Source organism: Bombina bombina, chromosome 2 (assembly GCF_027579735.1).
Source record: "Bombina bombina isolate aBomBom1 chromosome 2, aBomBom1.pri, whole genome shotgun sequence".
NCBI classification, from domain to species: domain Eukaryota; kingdom Metazoa; phylum Chordata; class Amphibia; order Anura; family Bombinatoridae; genus Bombina; species Bombina bombina.
Window position 1 is genome coordinate 375,314,988 of NC_069500.1, and position 23,594 is coordinate 375,338,581.

Below are 23,594 nucleotides of genomic sequence, written 5' to 3' on the forward strand. Positions count from 1 at the left end.
AGTCTATCAATCTTCAACCTAAGCAAAATGGAGATGAGTCTAAGAAATTGGCCTTTGTTTCTAATTTTAGAAATATGAGTGTCAAATTACATAGAGTGATTTGTAAAAATTGGTTCATGTTAAGGGATTCTATGCCTGAAATTAGGGAGTTTAAATTACCACCTTTTTCTTCTTTTAGAAAGGGTAATTCTATTGGTAATTATGATTAAACAACTAAAAATCTATGCGCTGGTGGTAGATAATACTTCACATAAAAATCAGATACCCCAAGTCATCTGAATAAATAGTTTTAGTAGCAGTTATGATTGTTTTTTATGTGTGTGCCTGTGTGCAAACACTGGCTTAATATCTACCAAATGACAATGGTCTTAGTAGTATTTGTATTTCTATGTCTATGTTTATATAAATAAATGTATAGAAAAAAACGTTTTTTAGTTTTTAAAGAATTTTCATAGAATAATATCTTAAAATTATTAAGTTCTAATTCAAAAATAAAAATAAAAAATAATAATAAAAAAAATATACAAAGATTATTGGTTAAAAATAATATTCTTTTATTAGAATCAATATAAAACAGTCAGTCGAAATTGCTTAATCTTAAAGTGGTTATGTGAGAAAGTTGGTACCAACCAATTGTATTGAGGTGTAGCTACAATTAGTATATGATATATGTGTGTAAAATTAGCAAGTCCAGTTTATACCTTGGTAGGTATTTAAAAATACTTTTTGTAAAAGATTTGGCTTTTCGCTCATAAAATGCACCAAAGGTAGAAAATAAGGTATAATTGGTAGAAATACAGTTGTTTAGAGATCGTTGTTGAAGACAACTATTGACACCTGGTTCAACAATAGGTGTTTATTTTCAGCCTTTTTGAAATAAGCCTTTTTGTGATATGACCAAAAGATTTAGGCTAGGTGTTTGAGCCGTTTTCTGTATGTCACAGTAATTATATCACAATAGTTATTGAACACTTAGTTTGTCTTTTGCGATATTATTAATCAACAGACTTTGAATAAGGTACCTTATTTGCAGTTCCAAGTCATATAAGAAGGTTCTTGCGTGTCCAAATGAGGTATAGATGAGAAACTTTCTTTGTCCTTTCAAAGTTTCTAGGAGCGCTTGTTGCAGCGTGTATGTCTCCTGTGAAAGTTGCCTCTGTCACTTCCGTGTCCGGTCTTGACACGCCCACCAAATGCGAGATTGACAGATAGGTAAAGAGCAAGGTTTCTCCAGTGCAGTGTAAGCAGTCTGTATCCAAGGTGATCAGTAAGCAGTCTGTATCCAAAGCAACGCGTTTCAGCTCCAAAGAGCCTCCAAAGGCTCTTTGGAGCTGAAACGCGTTGCTTTGGATACAGACTGCTTACTGATCACCTTGGATACAGACTGCTTACACTGCACTGGAGAAACCTTGCTCTTTACCTATCTGTCAATCTCGCATTTGGTGGGCGTGTCAAGACCGGACACGGAAGTGACAGAGGCAACTTTCACAGGAGACATACACGCTGCAACAAGCGCTCCTAGAAACTTTGAAAGGACAAAGAAAGTTTCTCATCTATACCTCATTTGGACACGCAAGAGCCTTCTTATATGACTTGGAACTGCAAATAAGGTACCTTATTCAAAGTCTGTTGATTAATAATATCGCAAAAGACAAACTAAGTGTTCAATAACTATTGTGATATAATTACTGTGACATACAGAAAACGGCTCAAACATCTAGCCTAAATCTTTTGGTCATATCACAAAAAGGCTTATTTCAAAAAGGCTGAAAATAAACACCTATTGTTGAACCAGGTGTCAATAGTTGTCTTCAACAACGATCTCTAAACAACTGTATTTCTACCAATTATACCTTATTTTCTACCTTTGGTGAATTTTATGAGCGAAAAGCCAAATCTTTTACAAAAAGTATTTTTAAATACCTACCAAGGTATAAACTGGACTTGCTAATTTTACACACATATATCATATACTAATTGTAGCTACACCTCAATACAATTGGTTGGTACCAACTTTCTCACATAACCACTTTAAGATTAAGCAATTTCGACTGACTGTTTTATATTGATTCTAATAAAAGAATATTATTTTTAACCAATAATCTTTGTATATTTTTTTTTATTATTATTTTTTATTTTTATTTTTGAATTAGAACTTAATAATTTTAAGATATTATTCTATGAAAATTCTTTAAAAACTAAAAAATGTTTTTTTCTATACATTTATTTATATAAACATAGACATAGAAATACAAATACTACTAAGACCATTGTCATTTGGTAGATATTAAGCCAGTGTTTGCACACAGGTGCACACATATAAGACAATCATAACTGCTACTAATTCTATTGGTAAGCAATTAGTTAGGGCTAAGGTAAAATCCATGAAAAATGTACAAAGGGTTTTTCGACCTATTGAAAATGGGACTTTTCCCTGCCTTAACTGCTCTCATTGTAACAGCATTATTAAGGGTAATACAATAAGTCATCCCCATTCAAGAAAAATCTTTCATATTGAAGGCCATTTCACTTGTAAATCATCTTATGTGGTGTATGCTCTTAAGTGTCCGTGTGGACTATTATATGTCGGTGAGACGACACAGAGTGTCAAGGAGCGACTCACCCAACATAAGTCTACTATTAGGAACTCCAAAATGAGACACCTTCCAGTCCCCTTTCATTTTTTTGAGAGGGGACACCAGGTGAATCAGTTGAGATTTATGATACTTGACTCGGTTTCAAAAGGTTCTATTGGCTTTGACAGGGAAAGGATGTTGCTAAAAAAGGAAGCTATGTGGATACATAGACTTAGCACATTACATCCTAGGGGGCTTAATAGAGAATATCATTTGGCAGGTCTGTTTTAATACTCTTTAGGTTAGAGAAAGGATAATAAGTAACAATAATAAAGAAATAATAAAAAAACAAAAAAAACAAAAAAATAAAAAAGTAATATTAATAACATAACAATAAATATCTCAAATATATGAAATGTGTATGATATATGTTTAAGGTATTAACAGAGAGTGAGGCATGAGAAGTGGTGATTTGTCATGCTTAAATATCAGATTATATGAGATTGGTTGTATAGTGTTATTAATTGAATGTTATATAAAAAAGGTGTGTATTTTCTTTGTATTTTTTTCTTTTGATGATGTCATAATTGACAATTGTTAATTGGGGGTGGGTCTATTTGGCTATATAAGATGTACATTTGGCATTTGTTTGTATTGAGCCTGAGGAGGGGGTAACTTACCCCGAAACGTTGCTCTGTATGTGCTGCTGCCTATAGTAAAGAAACTTTGATTCAAATTGATTCCTGAGTGTCTGCCTAATTTCTTTGACATATGATTATATACATATATATGTATGTGTTAATATGTTTCTATACACATATTAACACATAAATATTTATGTATATAAACATATATATATATATATATATATATATATTTACAGGGTACATAGACTGCAATGTAAAGGCAATGTAAAGGCACCCTACAGCTGCCGACTTTAGCCCCAAAATACCGCCTAGTGCAGTTATTTTATTAAAGAATAAAAATGGAACAATTTTTATTTTTTAATAAAATACACTTCACTGTATTTTGGGGGCATTTAGGGCATAGTTATAAAATTAACCAGAGATCTGATCTCTAGCTAAATTTATAAGCGCTAATGGCTACCGCAAGCTTGCGGTAGCAATAAACAGCCACTTGTAATGGCTGTTTATTAAATGTGCGCCCGCAAACGGACTACACTTGTAATCTATCCCTATATGAATACTGTCTATTTTATTATTAAAACCGGTAAGTAATATATTTTATGATAGATGGCTGCGACTAATGTGGAACATTTTAGCCCATTATCTGCTTTAGGGGGTTGTATTACATTGGGAAGCACTGTGTTACAGCACTATGGCAACAATGTCTCTGCTCTCCCCACATTCTGTTAAAGCACTTTTTTTAATGTGACTGTAAAATGCAGTAATTACCAACATCATTTTAGGCTTACAGAATACATTATAGCCCCAACCTGGTCCACTTGTGTTTAATGTTAGCTTTTTTTCTGTCAAGATAGGATTTAAGAAATAGCTAATAAGATGTATTTAATATAAAAGAACAAACTAACAATAATTGATTTTAAGTTAGATTTAACTGTAATGCACTGATTTGATCACATTTCCTGCTTAGAGGTTATGCAGCATGTACCTTTTAGGTTTTTGATGAAATAGCATAGTGTTGAAAATAACTGCAGGGCATTTGAATGTCATTGTGCAATAACCTAAAAACATTTTTTTTTTTTTTTGTAACAGGAAGCAGTCATCAGCGTTTGGACATTGTTTAGCGATGGCTCAGTAACGCCGCTTGACATTTATGAAAACAAGGACTTCTCGATTTCAGTATCTTCTCTGGATGAGATGGTGGTATCTACCTATCAGAACCCGCTATCAAACTGGCCAATTGTGGTTGCAGAAGGAGAGGGTCAGGGACCCCTAATAAAACTTGAGTTGGGGATAAGTGAGATATGCCAAAAGTCAAAACGGAAGAGTAGCCTGGCTGTTGGAACTGGCACTGTAAAGGTTAAATTTGGCCAAAAAGATTCTGACCAGAAAGGAAACATTAATGAAATTCATGCTTCAAATGATGATTTCAAGAAACATACAAGTAAAACAACAGAGAAGATTGCAGAACAAGAAAGGGGATCAAATGAATGGCCCAAACATGGGACATCAGCAGTTAATTTTGAGGACAATGCAAACAAAAACTCAACGTCTGATTCTCCAATTGATTTCCAAAAAAATGATGGTCGCTTTCTTATTATACCTATAACTTATACCATTTTCCCCACACGAATAGGCTCCTCAGGACACAGTCAGGAGAGTGAGATCACACAACCATCCAGAGGGCTAACAGACCTAGAAATTGGGATGTATGCCCTTCTCTGTGTGTTTTGTCTTGCAATAATGGTCTTCTTAATTAATTGTGTCGCATTTGCTTGGAAGTATAGGCACAAAAGGTTCCCTGTGGCAGATCAGGCCAATATACCTCACTCTCATGACTGGGTTTGGCTTGGAAATGAGGTGGAGTTGCTGGAGAATCCAGTAGATGTTCCTCTTCCTGCAGAAGAGTGCACAACCATGATTGACAGACGATCACAATTTGAAGAGAGCAACCTACTTTTAAATGGAAGTACACAAAAGAACCCATACAGCCAAATACTTAGATCATCTGACTACACCTATGAAAAAGAAGTTCAGAATGAGCCATTAAATCCAGGGGGATCCAAAAGGAAGAGGGTAAAGTTCACATCATTTACTACTATCCTACCTGAGGAAGGGGGTCCTTATACTAATGCAGTTATATTTGGAAATGAAGACAATATCAAATGGGTTTGCCAAGATATGAATCTTGGGGACTCACGAGAGCTTAGAGACTATATGGACAGTCTTCAGGACAACTTGTAAAATATTTTCTTATGTTTATATTCACCTTTATGACTTCTATTTTTTGAGGGTGGCACTTTCCAATCAGCAATAGAGAAGCAGAAGCTATCTATCTTAAGTTTAGGTCAATTTAATGTGACAGTACTGCCACTAAACCTGTAACAGGTCTTTTGGTACTAATATTTCATGGGTGAAAGTTGTATGATAGTTGTGTACAACATCTCCAGGTAATCAATGATAAGCAGCATATTAACCATGAGTAACAACTGCAAAAGGGGCCTGCGGCTGTGATTGTACATTATTTAATGAGGGGTAATGCAGAGGCTAGAGCTATAGTCTTATAATCACCTTTGTTCTATGAGACTGTAAATCAGTGTATTATATCCAGTAAAAGGACACCATTGGGTCTGGTGTCATATTAAAAGCACAGTGGACTTTTTTTGTTGTATTCTTAGCTCATAAAAACCATATAACCTGAATGTATACATTTCTCTGCATGCAACAAGTGAAACTAGGAACATTGTGATCTTTATTCTGTTTACAAGGTGGTTATGGTTTCAAATGGTAATTAATCATGGGAAACGAATGTGTGGGTAGACAACAGTGTTTCTTTAATAATACTTTAAATTTTTGTAGGTGTCACATTGTTTTATTTTGTTAATTTCAAATAGTCCCAAAAAAGTCTGATTATCCATTTTAGACAAACCATTAAACATAGAATTGTTGGAAATTAAAATGTATTATGTCCTGGGATTTGACATTCCCCATGAAATGTTCAATAGTGTATAGTAACAGAAATGCCCCCAAGAGGCTTGAGAGCATCCTGCTGGATCTTGAACCATGACCCTGCAATATTTTACTCAGAGATAGCTTGATTCACGTAGGATCTCATTTATATCCATTCCTAATTGGCCCCAAAGGAGAAAACATTTTACATCTTATTTTTCAATGTAAACAACTTGTGTTACCTCTTGAAGCTGATACAATGAATCATACTTGATCTGCAAATCAGAATAATTGTACCTGCAGAAAAGCATCCACAATGTGCCCTGTTTGTTAATGGTTTTACTAATATTTCCTGAAGTCACAGTGCTACACATAGTATAATGTTTGCCTTTGGGGGCTACCTATTTTATTCATAAATAACGGCGCTAATTTCTTGAGGTAATCTGGCATTTTTCCTAGTTGAAGTACAATTAAAAAAAGAAATGCAATCATGTCTACATAATAAATATTCACATTTAATTTTGTTCCTAATATCAAAGTACATCAGGGGAGTCTACACTGTAAATAAAGCCTGAATCAAATTTTCTCTAAATGAAAATGTAATTACATTGCCCCAAAGAGAGCTGCTTCAGCTTTTTTCTCAAATGCAGAAAATCTGTTAAAGCTAGAAAATGGTCTGCTGTTCCAAAGAAAAATCAATCTTGGAAACTGAGAAGCAGAGCGATACCTGTGGAATGCTTATCACTTCTGTAGGACAGACTAGTATAGATATGTTTTTTTACATCAACACACAGATATAGATAGATAGATAGATAGATAGATAGATAGATAGATAGATAAACAGACAGATAGACAGACAGATAGATAGATAGAGATCAGTTGCTGCCTGAATATGTAAACAAACAAACAAAGGGCATTTATAACTTTGGGCTAGATTTATCAACGCTGAGGCGTACAGGGGCACGTATACGCGCCCCTGTATGCCTCAGCTCGCCTGTGGTGGGGCGAAATTACCCGCAGGTAATTAACATTGCACACTAGCGCAATTTTGCACTCGCGTGCAATCCCGCCCCCTGCCCACGCACAGCCAATCACGCGCGGGCAGGAGCTGTCAATCTCCTCGGTCGGACTCGACCGAGGAGATTGAATTTTGCCACAATAGAGGTGGCGTAGATGTTAGGGAAGCAGCTGTCTGGTGACCGCTGCTTGATAAATCCCAGCGAGCAAGTTCTTGAGAGAACTTGCTGCCGTAGGGGCTTAATAAATCTAGCCCAAAGTCTCAAATCCCATGGGAATACCAGACAGGCATTGATTTCCTAATATTTTCTAAAATTGTTTTATGGTATATGCTCTTTCAAATCATATCCTGAACATTATATTACGATGTATGTGTCTTTACATTATGAAGCTGCTTTGCTAAACATTCTCTCAAAATTAAATTTGCCTTTCTAAAATGCTCTGCTGCTCACATTACTGACAAGATTTCCTAGATAATCTTGCTAGGGCAGAGAGCTTTAGATCTTCGGGTCCTGAATGAGAGTAGTGCTGAAAGCCTTACTGGAGGTGATCACTCCATATGTACATACAGAATGATGCACGCTGTAAAAATGCATTTGATCCTTCATGTGTACAAATCCAGTGAGTTAAAGGGACATGAAACCCACATTTTTTTCTTTTGTGATTCAGATAGTGCATGCAATTGTTAACAACTTTCCAATGTACTTCTATTATCTAATTTTCTTCATTCTCTTGATATCCTTTGTTGAAAAGCATATCTAAATAGGCTCAGTAGCTGCTGATTGGTGGCTGCACATAGATGACTCGTGTGATTGGCTGACCCATGTGCACTGCTATTTCTTCAACAACGGATAGCTAAAGAATGAAGCATATTAGATAATAGAAGTAAATTGGAATGTTGTGTAAAATTGTATTCTCTACCTGAATCATGAAAGAAAAATGTTGGGTTTAATTTCCCTTTAAGTAGCTTTTCTTTTGGATTGTAAGCAAAACATTATCTGAACCCTGGTAGTTGACCCTTCAGTGATAGTAAGAGTGCGGACTCATAAACAATGTGTCTCTCTCTATACTGTATGTATGTATACATACATATGTATATATATACCTATATATCTATATTCTCACCGCTTTCTATAGTTTATTTCCTCTGTGCTCAATATGTATTTATATAATGTGTCAATATCAGGCAATGCACCCTTGCAAACAATTTATAAATAATGTGAAGATGATACACAGTCCTAAAACACCATTTACTGTGTTATTCTCCTATTAATGCTTTACCCCCCCCCCCCCTTTGAAGCCTTTAGCAAGAAACAAAAAACTGTTCAAAACTGAGTTAATTGCTAGTTACTTTATTTTACCATTACATGCAAAAGCAATATTTCATTTATTCACAATCCTTTCAGAAAAACATTGCTATTTCACTTTGTTTGCAGTAACTTTCTCACAAATTTCTTTCTTTTATATATATTTATCTACTGTTAAATTTTGAACTACTGCATTTATTTTTTTATTGTCTTCAAACTATTTAATGCTCTTCAAGTCATTATTTGGTTAGTTTTATCCTGTGAAGACAATAGCAAAATGTAAACTTATTTGTTTGGATTTTCTCTTTATCTGGAGATGCAGTCACCTAGCTAAGGTACCACCATAATGTATAACAAGTACCTCCCTCTATCTTCAGGTAGAAACACTTTGGAATCAATTCAGCATTTCAATTGCTTTTTAATGCTTTACTCATTGTTTACAACTGGCAGTGTAACTTGAATTAAAGGGACAGTCAACTCAAAAAAATGTATTGTTTAAAAAAAAAAGAGATAATGCCTTTATTACCCATTCCGCCGGTTTTGCACAGCCAGCATGGTTATCTGACAGCCCCCTGATTACATGATTTTTTATTTATTATCTATTGACTTGCATTTTATCCAATCAGTGCAGTGTCTGCCACAAGCTAGGGGCGGTAGCACAATGTTATCTATATGTCTCACATGAGCTAGCTGTCCCCTGTTGTGAAAAGCTAATAAAAATTTTTGGTGTTGACTGTCCCTTTAAGGACTTGTATGTTATTGTACTCAGTGATCGCTTTGCAACAACATTAAAGGGAGAGGCAAAATTTTATTTTCACGATTCAGATAGAGCATTCAATTTTAAACAACTTTCTAATTTACTTAAATGATCTAATTTGCTTTGTTCTGTTGGTATTCTTTGTTGAAAAACATACCTTGGTAGATTTAGGAGCAGCAATACTTAGAGCAAGCTGCTGATTGGTGGCTGCACATATATGCCTTTTATTCAATGGCTCATGTGACATATTCTGCTAGCTCCCAGTAATGAATTTTTGAACCTTTTATAAAGGATAACAAGAGAATGAAGCACATTTAATGATAGAAGTAAATTTTAAATTTGTTTCAAATTGTATGATCTGTTATATGAAATAAAAATTAATGGGTTTAATGTTCCTTTAATTCTTTGTTTTGCCTTGGGATTTTCATCATCCAAGTGCATTATCTTTTTTTTTTTCTTACTAATAAACTCTATTCAACATGGACTTATAAAATACTGTAATTTATATACAGCCAGTCCTTTATTATAAGATATATTTGATGGAGTGTTTCTCCTTTTGAACCCAAAATCCTCTTGTGGCAGGGCTGTGAATTAAAGGGACATTAAAACGAAATAAACTATAATGTACATATAAAAGCAGTAATCAAATCATGTTTAATTGTTTTATGTGAAAGCTGTTTAAATTGACTTGAAACATAAAAATAATTCATGTCTGTGCATAACTTGTCTTCAAGGACAACTACCACTGTTCTCTTGGAAGATAGAGACCCATCTACACACAAGCGTAAAAAGAAAAACATTTCTAACAAGCACTGGAACATCATAAATTGTAAATTACTCGAATTACCCTTTAATCTACATTTCATTGTAACCTATTGCTCAAAGTCTTATGCAGGTAACCTGTTTGCAGTTCAGTTCCAAAAAGCATCATGGGATTTCTATGAATAACAATATCAAATACCCTTCTTACATCTAGGTAAGCTACACAGTATCTGTTGTTCAATCTTAGTCTGTTGTTATAACTAAACCGTTGACCAGATAGCCAGTACAGTACATCCTTGCTAAGGGCACTCTTGAAACCGAGACTTACTGAGACTTACTGAACTGTGTATAGCTTTTTCTCATATTATAGTTGCAGTTCTTCTGGATATTCACCTGTACCTTATGATTGTTTAAATTATATCTTAATAAATAACACCTATCACTTTAAATATTGTGTTATTCCCCATTAAAACTTTCCTTTAAGTGGTGTCCAGGGTCACTCCTACTGTTATTAAAAGATGACCAGTGCCTTATTATTTATATTTATATTTTTCTACTTTCATTTCATATTTAGTAGTTAAAAAGTGATAAAGCCATATGTCCTTATTGTATGTATGTTTTATTGTAGTTCCTAAAAATATTGTATTGATTAAGCTATCTTCTTTTTTGATATTAGACTTCTGTTAATGTACTTAGGCACCTTGTCTTATGTTATGATGTATATCTATCTATCTATCTATTTATCTATCTATCTATCTATCTATCACACATATAAAGAGCAAAATATTTTTAAGTAATTTAAAATTAAACAAAACATTAAAGTGATGGTAAATTCTAGCATTTCAAAAACACTAGGATTTACTATCACTAAAATCAAAGTTCATCCATTACAAAAAATGATAAAAAAGTACCTTTATTTTGCTGCAAGTTCAGCGCTAACCTAAGCGCCTCCGGCCGCCCATGGCACAGCTCAGTTTTTAAATGAGGTGATGTTTCTACTTCTTAGCCAATGGCGATGCTAGCCTACGGCGTAATGCACAGCTGCCTGATTGAAAAAGTGAGCCATGCTGTGGGCAACCAGAGGTGCTTAGGTGAGTTTTTTTTTTAAAACTGATAAATGAAGGTCGTCTTTATTTTTTAGTGATGGTAAATCCTAACATTTTTTAAACCCTAGAATTTACCATCACTATAAATTTAAGCTGTGTATGTTGATTTTGGAAGTTAAAAGAAACACGTCTTGCGCATGGCTGATTCTCAATGGCCAGTTGCTGATAAATACAACTCATGCAACGCTATGTGTAGACAGGGAAACTCACTCTCCACTGGATTTTTTTTATTTATTAAAGGGATAGTTAACACTAACATTGTTATTGTTTAAAAATATAGACAACACCTTTACTACCCATTCCCCAGCTTTGCACAACCAACATTGTTTTATTAATATACTTTATAACATTTAAACCTCTAAATTTCTGCCTGTTTCTAAGTCACTACAGCCTCTTTTCACATGCTTTTTGTATTACCTTTTCACTACAGGAGACTGCTAGTTCATGTGGGCCATATAGATAACAATGTGCTCATGCCCACTGAGTTATTTAAGAGTCAGCACAACACAGCACTAATTGGCTTAAATGCAAGTCAATAGATAATAAATAAAAAGTCATGTGATGAGGGGGCTGTCAGAAGATGCTTAGGCACAAAGTATCACAAAGGTAAAAAGTGTATTACAACTGTGTTAGTTATGCAATACTGGGGGATGGGTAATAAAGGAAGTATCTTTTAAAACAGTAAACATTCTAGTGTAGACTGTCCCTTTAATTATAAGTCATTTCTGTTTTTAACAAAGATAAACAGAAAAAATAAATGAAGATAAACTGTTCTACATTTTAAAACACTCTCTTTTATATGATAACACAAATATAAATATAATTTTCTTTACTGGCTTCCTGATATAGATTTACTATAGATTACTCTCACATAAAGGTGATTTATAGCAAACAGTAGCTCGGGGCAGGGCCCTCTATCATTTATGTAATTATCTTTAATGATTGTAATGCAATGTTATACCTAATGTCATATTGTTACATAATATGTTAGTGCTTTATAAATAAATAAATTATTGAAAATAATAATAATAACAATATTTATAATTTGTCTGTGGGAGAGACCCAAGTGATTGTAAAAGCTTGCACCTGAACTCATCTTGGTTAGTCATTAAAAGTATCACCTAACAAACAAAAATATATGTAATGCTTTTCATTAGAAAATCACCAATAAAGTCTATGGTGATGTTTGTAGATAAATAATTTGGTAACTTTTTCTAAAGGATTGTGATCAACTCCTAGATTTATATAGCAGATGAGCTCAACCTTCTCTCGAGCGGGACCACACTGGAATCTGTTTCCCCCGGAGAGCCCTAATACACATTTTAAAAATACTACTAATACAAAGAAAAAAGTACTATACTTATAAACAGTCCTTAAATGAGCGTCTTGTAGCTATGTGATATTGTTTAAGCTTGGCAATTAGGTGCAGTGATGTACTTGTGTTATATCTCTCTACTGCATAGCTATCACTACTCATTTGATACTTGGATGGAAATAATTATTATATTTAATTATATTAATTATAAAATATAAAATCTAATGAGAAATTCATACCTGATTCCCTTACATACCATGTTTAGTTTGAATAAATAGAGTGCAAGATAAAATGACTTGAAGAGCTGTATTGTGACCTATGGGCTTTTGGATGGTCAAGCTTTGTATATAAAGAAGTTAAAGTGAGAGTGAGACCTGTGCTTCAAAATAACTGTATGAAAGGAAAAGGAAGTGAAACATTAGTTTATGTACAGCCTGGAACCGACAAATACATGACAAATGGCAATAATTAAAAATGAAGCTCAGCAAATTTAAACGAACATTAAATTAGAAAAAATGCTCATTCCATTATTGATTTTGTTTGCTTTTCGTGTATTTTTTTCTGAGCAAATTGTGCTTTTTTAACTTATCCAGAGAGACTGATGTGCATACAGCATATTTGAATATGTTGCAGTTAACCTAACCAAGCTACATATTGTACAGTAATTGCTTAGATCAGTGTTGGAGCTTATTTACATTTGGCCTCCAGTTGGCCATAACAAAAGAGGGACAGTTAAGTCCAAAATAATTTTTCATGATTTAAATAGTGCATATAATTTTAAACAACTTTCCAATTTACTTTTATCACCAATTTTGCTTTGTTCTCTTGGTATTCTTAGTTGAAAGTTAAACCTAGGAGACTCATATCCTAATGTGAATGCAATTTCACGGTTTTTCACCACTAGAGGGCATTCGTTCATGTTTGTCATATAGATAACATTGAGCTCATGCATGTGAAGTTACCTAGGAGTAAGCACTGATTGGCTAAAATGCAAGTCTGTCAAAAGAACTGAAATAAGGGGGCAGTTTGCAGATGCTTAGATACAAGGTAATTACAGACATAAAAAGTGTATTATTATAACGTTGTTGGTTATGCAAAACTGGGGACTGGGTAATAAAGGGATTATCTATCTTTTTAAACAGCGGTTCCCAACCTGGGGTACGTGTACCCCTGGGGGTACTTGGCAGGCCGGTTGGGGGTACGCAAAAATATTGTTGGTAATGGCGGAAGATGCGGGGGGAGGGTCAAGTGGGCACTCTCAATGGGTCATCAACTAATAAGCATCGTGGAACTGTGGAAGGAAGGAGCATTTAGCCGGAAAGTGACAAATGAAGTCCTGGCCTGGCATATAGACAGATGGGAGCCCCTGCACCTGAAATATGTGGACAGGGTGTGGATGACTCTGGTCCACATATTAATGATCACCCTGTGTCACCAGACAGCTTAGCCTCCTGCTCCACCCACCTCTGTCCCATGCACACAATTTTGACTGCAAGTGCTCAAATAGAAGCGGCACTGCAGCAGCTTAGCTACGTGGACACGTGTGATAGAGCCGTTGAGATTGCGAGTCACACAGGCGAGGCAGGTCTGCATCCCCAAATAAGTTATAGTCAGTGCCGGTAAGTAAAGTACTGCTTCTAGTGCTTGCTTGATTCAGACTGCTTCACTTCCAACTAAAAACGTTCATAGTGGCTGGGTGGTTAATATCGATCTGATCTCACAAATTTAAATATTTATTTGTATGATCATTATACTTTGACTCCCCCCCAGGGCCTTGTTTAGGAGCAACCAGGCAGCTGCCAGGGGCACCAGCCACACAGCAGGACTCCTGAGAATAAGATCTGAGCTTTAATCCTGTTGATACACGTACAGTCGTATGCAATTCAGGTATAGCTTACCTCTCCTATTAAAAAAGTGCTTCCTTTATTTTGAGGGATGGGTGGGGGTAATGAAGAGAGGGGGTACTCATAAATGAAAAGCCTAATCAAGGGGTACAGGAGAGAAAAAAATGTTGGGAACCGCTGTTTTTAAACAACAAAAATGCTGGTGTTGACTGTCCCTTTAATTGATAAATATATCTATGAAACATACAAATAGTATGATTTTTTAGAAATGCAATATATTATATGGTCTAAATGAAATGAGAATTGTTTAAAGTGCTTAGAGGGACATAAAACCCAAATTATTTCTTTCATGATTCAGATAGAGCATGCAATTTAAACAACTTTCTAATTTACTTCTATTATCTAATTTGCTTCATTCTCTTGATATTCTTTGCTGAAAAGCATATCTAGATAGGTGCAGTAGCTGCTAATTGGTGTTGCACATAGATGACTCGTATGATTGGCTCACACATGTGCATTGCTATTTCTTCAACAAAAGAATATCTAAAGAATGAGGCAAATTAGATAATAGAAGTAAATTGGAATGTTGTTTAAAAATGTATTCTGTACCTGAATCATGAAAGAAAATTTTTGGGTTTAGTGTCCCTTTAAGTCATGTTTTGTGTTCCAGTAAATAATATTTTCTAAAGATTTTCTTCATTTGTTATATACTCCTAAATTTTTTACTACCTTACTTTGCTGTCCTATGACTGAAGTTTCAGCAACCTAGTAAATGGATGATATATACAGAATCGACACATACATTTTTGTTCTCACTTTTGCAGGAAATAGTGCTCAGCAATTCTCACAAGAGACTGACTGGGAGTATTTCCCATTTAACTATTTGGAGCAAAGTCTACATGTATTGATGTCAGGAGTTTTAGCATTTCATCATTTAAATGAACACAGTTATCTTTGCTGATCCCTATTTTTCACATATGTGTCTGCTTATTTACGACACAGAACACAATACGTTCTATTTCTTTTTTAAAACAAATTAAAGGGACATTAAACTCAGAATGTAATTCCCTGTAAGGTTTTTTTAATGAAAATATTAAAAAATGCAATATAAAAGTTATATCAAACCTATCTTTTATTTTAGATTATTTTAAAGGGACAGTCAACACCAGAATATTTGTTGTATTAAAAGATAGATAATCCCTTAATTACCCATTCCCCAGTTTTGCATAACCAACACATTTATAATGATACATGTTTTACCTCTGTAATTACCTTGTTTCTAAGTCTCTGCAGACTGCCCCCTTATTTCAGTTATTTTGACAGATTTGCATTTTAGCCAATCAGTGCTCACTGCTCTGTAAATTCACGTGCAAGAGCTCAATGTTATCTATATAAAACACATGAACCTATGCCCTCTAGTGGTGCAAAACTGTCAAAATGCATTTAGATTAGAGGCGGCCTTCAAGGTCTAAGAAATTAGCATATGAACCTCCTAGGTTTAGCTTTTAACTAAGAATACAAAGAGAACAAAGCAAAATGGGTAATAAATGTAAATTGGAAAGTTGTTTAAAATTGCATGCCCTATTAGAACATCATGAACATTTTTTTTGGACTTGACTGTCAATTTAAGTAACCATCCCTTTCTTTCAAACTAGCTTTGTACAATCTTGATATTCTCTCCCACTTTATAGAGAAAAGCATTCCCACACTGTCAAACCTCCTCCCTCATACTTCACAGGGGAAGCTGTACATCCAGAAATAATGAATTCACCTTTACAACATCTCACAATGATACAGAGGTTGGAACCAAAAATCTAAATTTTAAAGACCAAAGGACAGATTTGTACTTTTTTGATGTCCACTGACTATGTTTCGTGGACCAAGCATTATCATTGTCTCTTATTTGTAACCTTCAGTAGTGGTTCCTTTGCGTCAGTTCTACCATGAAGACCTGATTTATTCAGCCTGTCGGCTTCGTAGACTCAATGAAGAATTTATTTGTTCTCTAATCTGAGGCAGTGTTAATTGGTGGTTTTTATAGCTGAGCAGTCTTAATAAACTTATGCTGTGCAGTAGAGTTAACCAATGGTCTGTTTTTCCTGTGGTAATCTGTCATAGCAGTTAAAGGGACAGTCCACTCAAAAAATGTTATTGTTTAAAAACATAGATAATGCCTCTATTACCCATTCCCCAGTTTTGCACAGAAAACATGGTTATATTATTACAATTTTTACCTCTGTGATTACCTTGTATCTAATAGTCTTCTGACGGCCCCCTGATATGATAACATGACTTTTTATTTATTATCTATTGATTTGCAACTAAGCCAATTAGCACAATGTTATCTATATGGTTCACATGAACTAGCACTCCACTGTTGTTAAAAGCTAATAAAAAAGCATGTGATAAGAGACTGTCTGTAGAGGCTTAGAACAATTTAGAGCTTTAAAGGTTATAAAGTAAATTAATATAACAATGTTGGCTGTGAAAAGCTGGGGAGTGGGTAGTAAGGCGTTATCTATCTTTTTAAACAATAACTATTTTTGTGTTGACTGCCCCTTTAATGTTTTTGCCAATCTAGTACAACACAAATGTATGTTCTTCCACCAAATAGGGTTATTTAGACCCACCCTACATTGTCACAACACAACTAATTGGTAATATATGTTAGTAAAAAAAAATCCCCAAATTAACATTTAAAAGCACACATTTAATCATTGTGGTTTAACTATAGGATCCCTGCAAAAAGAAAAGTAACAATTTGCATAGAGTAATAAATATTGCAATTGAATAACCTGAAAACAATATTCCTGTGTCATTAAAAATGTAGTGAGAAAGTGGCAGTTAATACATTGATTATACTCCCCTTGTGATTTGCTATCAAACTAAACCTTCCCAAATGACTGCCAGTTTTAAGGACCAAGGAATTCTTCAAGGTCTGTGTTCTAAATAAAATAACTAGTGATACGAAGATGTAAAAAAAAGCAATACATAAAAAAGTCTTCCAGTAACTTTTGCCCAGTCCATCAAGAACTATCCATAAATACACACGTGCATACACCTACAAATAAGAAAGGGTAATTATCATATAACTGTACTATTAGGCTGTAATACATATAGATATTAGGTTTTGTGGTTTATGTCACCAGAACCCTGAAGGGTACTATAGCCCCATACTTCAAATTTAACTGAAGTATGTGAAACACCATTCTGTAAGTTCTAGTTAAAAAAGCGCTTCACTAAATAAACAGAAGATGGTCAGTTGCCTGAAGAGCTTGCAATTAAAGTACAATAAAGATAAAACAAACAATATCAGTTTAGCTATGTGGAAGTAGAAATGTAGCTCTACTGGAGAGAAAACAATATATTAGATTTATCAAGCTGTCGATATGACTAGGCTAACAGAAGGTTAAAGGGTCAGTAAAGGATTCATTGCTTGAGATATAAATGCAATCACTGGGAAATGAGAAGCTGAGAGTGCAGCTGAAAGGACTGTTTTCTCAAAAGGGAAAAATAAATCCAGGTGTCTGTGTCTTTACACATTATGTATATGTTGTTCAGGATCCCTCAAAGCCACATAATGAGACAAATCCATTGTGGAGTTTGCCACAGGCAGACAGATGATAGAATTTGTTTCCTCTTCAGACTGCAGCATCTGTACAGCTTTTACCTTTCTGTACAAACACACAGCTGAAGGATCAGTAGGAAATACCGACTGGCTAGCTTTAGCCACCAGGCACCTAAGGGAGCATTAACTTCAAAGGTGCCGTTTACTCAGCACAGCCTTCCATCTGTATGCCGTTAGCTGTACAACACTGACAAGCAAGCCCTTTAGCCTGTGAAACCATTAAAGCAATGAAAGTATTTTTAAATCCTGCCACTTTAGCTTTTCTGGAATAATATATCATGATTTTGTTTGTCAGCATTGTCATTGAATGTTCTTTTAGTCTGGTGTATGAGTCAGTGACTTATTGTACATGTCTTATTTTCCTTACTTTTCTGCCAGTTAGATTCTGTTGGAATGACGTATGTACACAAATCTGCAAAATGCATAAAAAAAACAGGAAATGTTTTACAAAAGTGTGAAGCTAATATATAAAAAAACAACTGTTCACCCTACAAATGTTTATTTAACCATAATGTGTGCATATTTATCTAAATCCATAGAAAAATGGCCCACTTAATAATAAAAAGCGTATTAGTAGTTTTAAAGATTTGTGTCAGCATAATCTGGGAAATGAATAAAAAAAATTAACTGTTTACGGGCCAGATTATGAGTGGTGTGCTAACAGTTACTCACAAGCGATATTTGGTTATCACGGCTGTTTGCATGCGTCGGAAGGAGCGCTATTATTACAAGTTGAAATTAAATGCGAACGTGTGAGCACAATTAGGATTTATGCTAGAATAATTACCATGACTTTGGAGCTCTGGTTAACTGTTATACAAAACAAAAAAGTGAAACAAAACACAATAAAAATACATTTCTTTCATGTAATTAGCAAGAGTCCATGAGCTAGTGACGTATGGGATATACATTCCTACCAGGAGGGGCAAAGTTTCCCAAACCTCAAAATGCCTATAAATACACCCCCACCACACCCACAAATCAGTTTTACAAACTTTGCCTCCTATGGAGGTGGTGAAGTAAGTTTGTGCTAGATTCTACGTTGATATGCGCTCTGCAGCAGGTTGGAGCCCGGTTTTCCTCTCAGCGTGCAGTGAATGTCAGAGGGATGTGAGGAGAGTATTGCCTATTTGAATTCAATGATCTCCTTCTATGGGGTCTATTTCATAGGTTCTCTGTTATCGGTCGTAGAGATTCATCTCTTACCTCCCTTTTCAGATCGACGATATACTCTTATATATACCATTACCTCTACTGATTCTCGTTTCAGTACTGGTTTGGATTTCTACTACATGTAGATGAGTGTCCTGGGGTAAGTAAGTCTTATTTTCTGTGACACTCTAAGCTATGGTTGGGCACTTTTATATAAAGTTCTAAATATAAGTATTCAAACATTTATTTGCCTTGACTCAGAATGTTCAACGTTCCTTATTTCAGACAGTCAGTTTCATATTTGGGATAATGCATATGAATCAATCAATTTTTTTCTTACCTTAAAATTTGACTTTTTTTCTCTGTGGGCTGTAGGCTCGCGGGGGCTGAAAATGCTTCATTTTATTACGTCATTCTTGGCGCAGACTTTTTTGGCGCAAATTTTTTTTTTCTGTTTCCGGCGTCATACGTGTCACCGGAAGTTGCGTCATTTTTGACGTTTTTTGCGCCAAAAGTGTCGGCGTTCCGGATGTGGCATCATTTAGGCGCCAAATAATGTGGGCGTCTTTTTTTGGCGCTAAAAAATATGGGCGTCACTATTGTCTCCACATTATTTAAGTCTCATTATTTATTGCTTCTGGTTGCTAGAAGCTTGTTCACTGGCATTTTTTCCCATTCCTGAAACTGTCATTTAAGGAATTTGATCAATTTTGCTTTATATGTTGTTTTTTCTATTACATATTGCAAGATGTCCCAGATTGACACTGAGTCAGAAGATACTTCTGGAAAAACGCTGCCTGGTGCTGGACCGACCAAAGTTAAGTGTATCTGCTGTAAACTTGTGGTATCTGTTCCTCCAGCTGTTGTTTGTAATGAATGTCATGACAAACTTGTTAATGCAGCTAATATTTCCTTTAGTAATGTTACATTACCTGTTGCTGTTCCGTCAACATCTAATTCTCAGAGTGTTCCTGTTAACATAAGAGATTTTGTTTCTAAATCCATTAAGAAGGCCATGTCTGTTATTCCTCCTTCTAGTAAACGTAAAAGGTCTTTTAAAACTTCTCATTTTTCAGATGAATTTTTAAATGAACATCATCATTCTGATTCTGATAATGGTTCCTCTGGTTCAGAGGATTCTGTTTCAGAGGTTGATGCTGATAAATCTTCATATTTATTCAAAATGGAATTTATTCGTTCTTTACTTAAAGAAGTCTTAATTGCATTAGAAATAGAGGATTCTGGTCCTCTTGATACTAAATCTAAACGTTTAAATCAGGTTTTTAAATCCCCTGTAGTTATTCCAGAAGTTTTTCCTGTCCCTGATGCTATTTCTGAAGTAATCTCCAGGGAATGGAATAATTTGGGTAATTCATTTACTCCTTCTAAACGTTTTAAGCAATTATATCCTGTGCCAGCTGACAGATTAGAGTTTTGGGACAAAATCCCTAAAGTTGATGGGGCTATCTCTACTCTTGCTAAACGTACTACTATTCCTACGGCAGATAGTACTTCCTTTAAGGATCCTTTAGATAGGAAGATTGAATCCTTTCTAAGAAAAGCTTACTTATGTTCAGGTAATCTTCTTAGACCAGCTATATCTTTAGCGGATGTTGCTGCAGCTTCAACTTTTTGGTTAGAAGCTTTAGCGCAACAAGTAACAGATCATAATTCTCATAGCATTGTTAATCTTCTTCAACATGCTAATAACTTTATTTGTGATGCCATCTTTGATATCATTAGAGTCGATGTCAGGTATATGTCTCTAGCTATTTTAGCTAGAAGAGCTTTATGGCTTAAAACTTGGAATGCTGATATGTCTTCTATGTCAACTTTGCTTTCCCTTTCTTTCCAGGGTAATAAATTATTTGGTTCTCAGTTGGATTTTATTATCTCAACTGTTACTGGAGGGAAAGGAACTTTTTTACCACAGGATAAAAAATCTAAAGGTAAATTTAGGTCTAATAATCGTTTTCGTTCCTTTCGTCACAATAAGGAACAAAAGCCTGATCCTTCACCCACAGGAACGGTATCCGTTTGGAAACCATCTCCAGTCTGGAATAAATCCAAGCCTTTTAGAAAACCAAAGCCAGCTCCCAAGTCCACATGAAGGTACGGCCCTCATTCCAGCCCAGCTGGTAGGGGGCAGATTACGTTTTTTCAAAGAAATTTGGATCAATTCAATTCACAATCTTTGGATTCAGAACATTGTTTCAGAAGGTTACAGAATTGGCTTCAAGATAAGGCCTCCTGCAAAGAGATTTTTTCTTTCCCGTGTCCCAGTAAATCCAGCGAAAGCTCAAGCATTTCTGAAATGTGTTTCAGATCTAGAGTTGGCTGGAGTAATTATGCCAGTTCCAGTTCTGGAACAGGGGCTGGGGTTTTATTCAAATCTCTTCATTGTACCAAAGAAGGAGAATTCCTTCAGACCAGTTCTGGATCTAAAAATATTGAATCGTTATGTAAGGATACCAACATTCAAAATGGTAACTATAAGGACTATCCTGCCTTTTGTTCAGCAAGGGCATTATATGTCCACAATAGATTTACAGGATGCATATCTGCATATTCCGATTCATCCAGATCACTACCAGTTTCTGAGATTCTCTTTCCTGGACAAGCATTACCAGTTTGTGGCTCTGCCGTTTGGCCTAGCAACAGCTCCAAGAATTTTTACAAAGGTTCTCGGTGCCCTTCTGTCTGTAATCAGAGAACAGGGTATTGTGGTATTTCCTTATTTGGACGATATCTTGGTACTTGCTCAGTCTTCACATTTAGCAGAATCTCATACGAATCGACTTGTGTTGTTTCTTCAAGATCATGGTTGGAGGATCAATTTACCGAAAAGTTCATTGATTCCTCAGACAATGGTAACCTTTTTAGGTTTCCAGATAGATTCAGTGTCCATGACTCTGTCTCTGACAGACAAGAGACGTCTAAAATTGATCTTAGCTTGTCGAAACCTTCAATCACAATCATTCCCTTCGGTAGCCTTATGCATGGAAATTCTAGGTCTTATGACTGCTGCATTGGACGCGATCCCCTTTGCTCATTTTCACATGCGACCTCTTCAGCTCTGTATGCTGAACCAGTGGTGCAGGGATTACACAAAGATATCTCAATTAATATCTTTAAATCCGATTGTACGACACTCTCTGACGTGGTGGACAGATCACCATCGTTTAGTTCAGGGGGCTTCTTTTGTTCTTCCGACCTGGACTGTAATTTCAACAGATGCAAGTCTGACAGGTTGGGGAGCTGTTTGGGGGTCTCTGACAGCACAAGGGGTTTGGGAATCTCAGGAGGTGAGATTATAAATCAATATTTTGGAACTCCGTGCAATTTTCAGAGCTCTTTAGTCATGGCCTCTTCTAAAGAGAGAATCGTTCATTTGTTTTCAGACAGACAATGTCACAACTGTGGCATACATCAATCATCAAGGAGGGACTCACAGTCCTCTGGCTATGAAAGAAGCATCTCCAATACTGGTATGGGCGGAATCCAGCTCCTGTCTAGTTTCTGCAGTTCATATCCCAGGTATAGACAATTGGGAAGCGGATTATCTCAGTCGCCAAACTTTACATCCGGGCGAATGGTCTCTTCACCCAGAGGTATTTCTTCAGATTGTTCAAATGTGGGGACTTCCAGAAATAGATCTGATGGCTTCTCATCTAAACAAGAAACTTCCCAGGTATCTGTCCAGATCCAGGGATCCTCAGGCGGAAGCAGTGGATGCATTGTCACTTCCTTGGAAGTATCATCCTGCCTATCTCTTTCCGCCTCTAGTTCTTCTTCCAAGAGTAATCTCCAAGATTCTGAAGGAATGCTCGTTTGGTCTGCTGGTGGCTCCAGCATGGCCTCACAGGTTTTGGTATGCGGATCTTGTCCGGATGGCCTCTTGCCAACCGTGGACTCTTCCATTAAGACCAGACCTTCTGTCTCAAGGTCCTTTTTTCCATCAGGATCTCAAATCCTTAAATTTAAAGGTATGGAGATTGAACGCTTGATTCTTAGTCAAAGAGGTTTCTCTGACTCTGTGATTAATACTATGTTACAGGCTCGTAAATCTGTATCTAGGAAGATATATTATAGAGTCTGGAAGACTTACATTTCTTGGTGTCTTTCTCATCATTTTTCCTGGCATTCTTTTAGAATTCCGAGAATTTTACAGTTTCTTCAGGATGGTTTGGATAAAGGTTTGTCTGCAAGTTCCTTGAAAGGACAAATCTCTGCTCTTTCTGTTCTTTTTCACAAAAAGATTGCTAATCATCCTGATATTCATTGTTTTGTACAAGCTTTGGTTCGTATAAAACCTGTCATTAAGTCAATTTCTCCTCCTTGGAGTTTAAATTTGGTTCTGGGGGCTCTTCAAGCTCCTCCGTTTGAACCTATGCATTCATTGGACATTAAATTACTTTCTTGGAAAGTTTTGTTTCTTTTGGCCATCTCTTCTGCTACAAGAGTTTCTGAATTATCTGCTCTTTCTTGTGAGTCTCCTTTTCTGATTTTTCATCAGGATAAGGCTGTGTTGCGAACT

The 23,594-nt window shown here is 35.6% G+C and overlaps 1 protein-coding gene across 1 annotated transcript in view; it reads left to right on the top strand.

Moving 5' to 3' along the window:
- The window catches only part of TMEM132B (transmembrane protein 132B), an 847,178-nt gene extending 841,308 nt beyond the window's left edge, over positions 1 to 5,870 (top strand). The window contains exon 10 of the mRNA XM_053701851.1: positions 4,313 to 5,870. Coding sequence (XP_053557826.1) covers positions 4,313 to 5,464 — 1,152 coding nt within the window. The 3' untranslated portion in view covers positions 5,465 to 5,870. The remainder of the gene's footprint in view (positions 1 to 4,312) is intronic.
- The last annotated feature ends 17,724 nt before the right edge of the window (positions 5,871 to 23,594 follow it).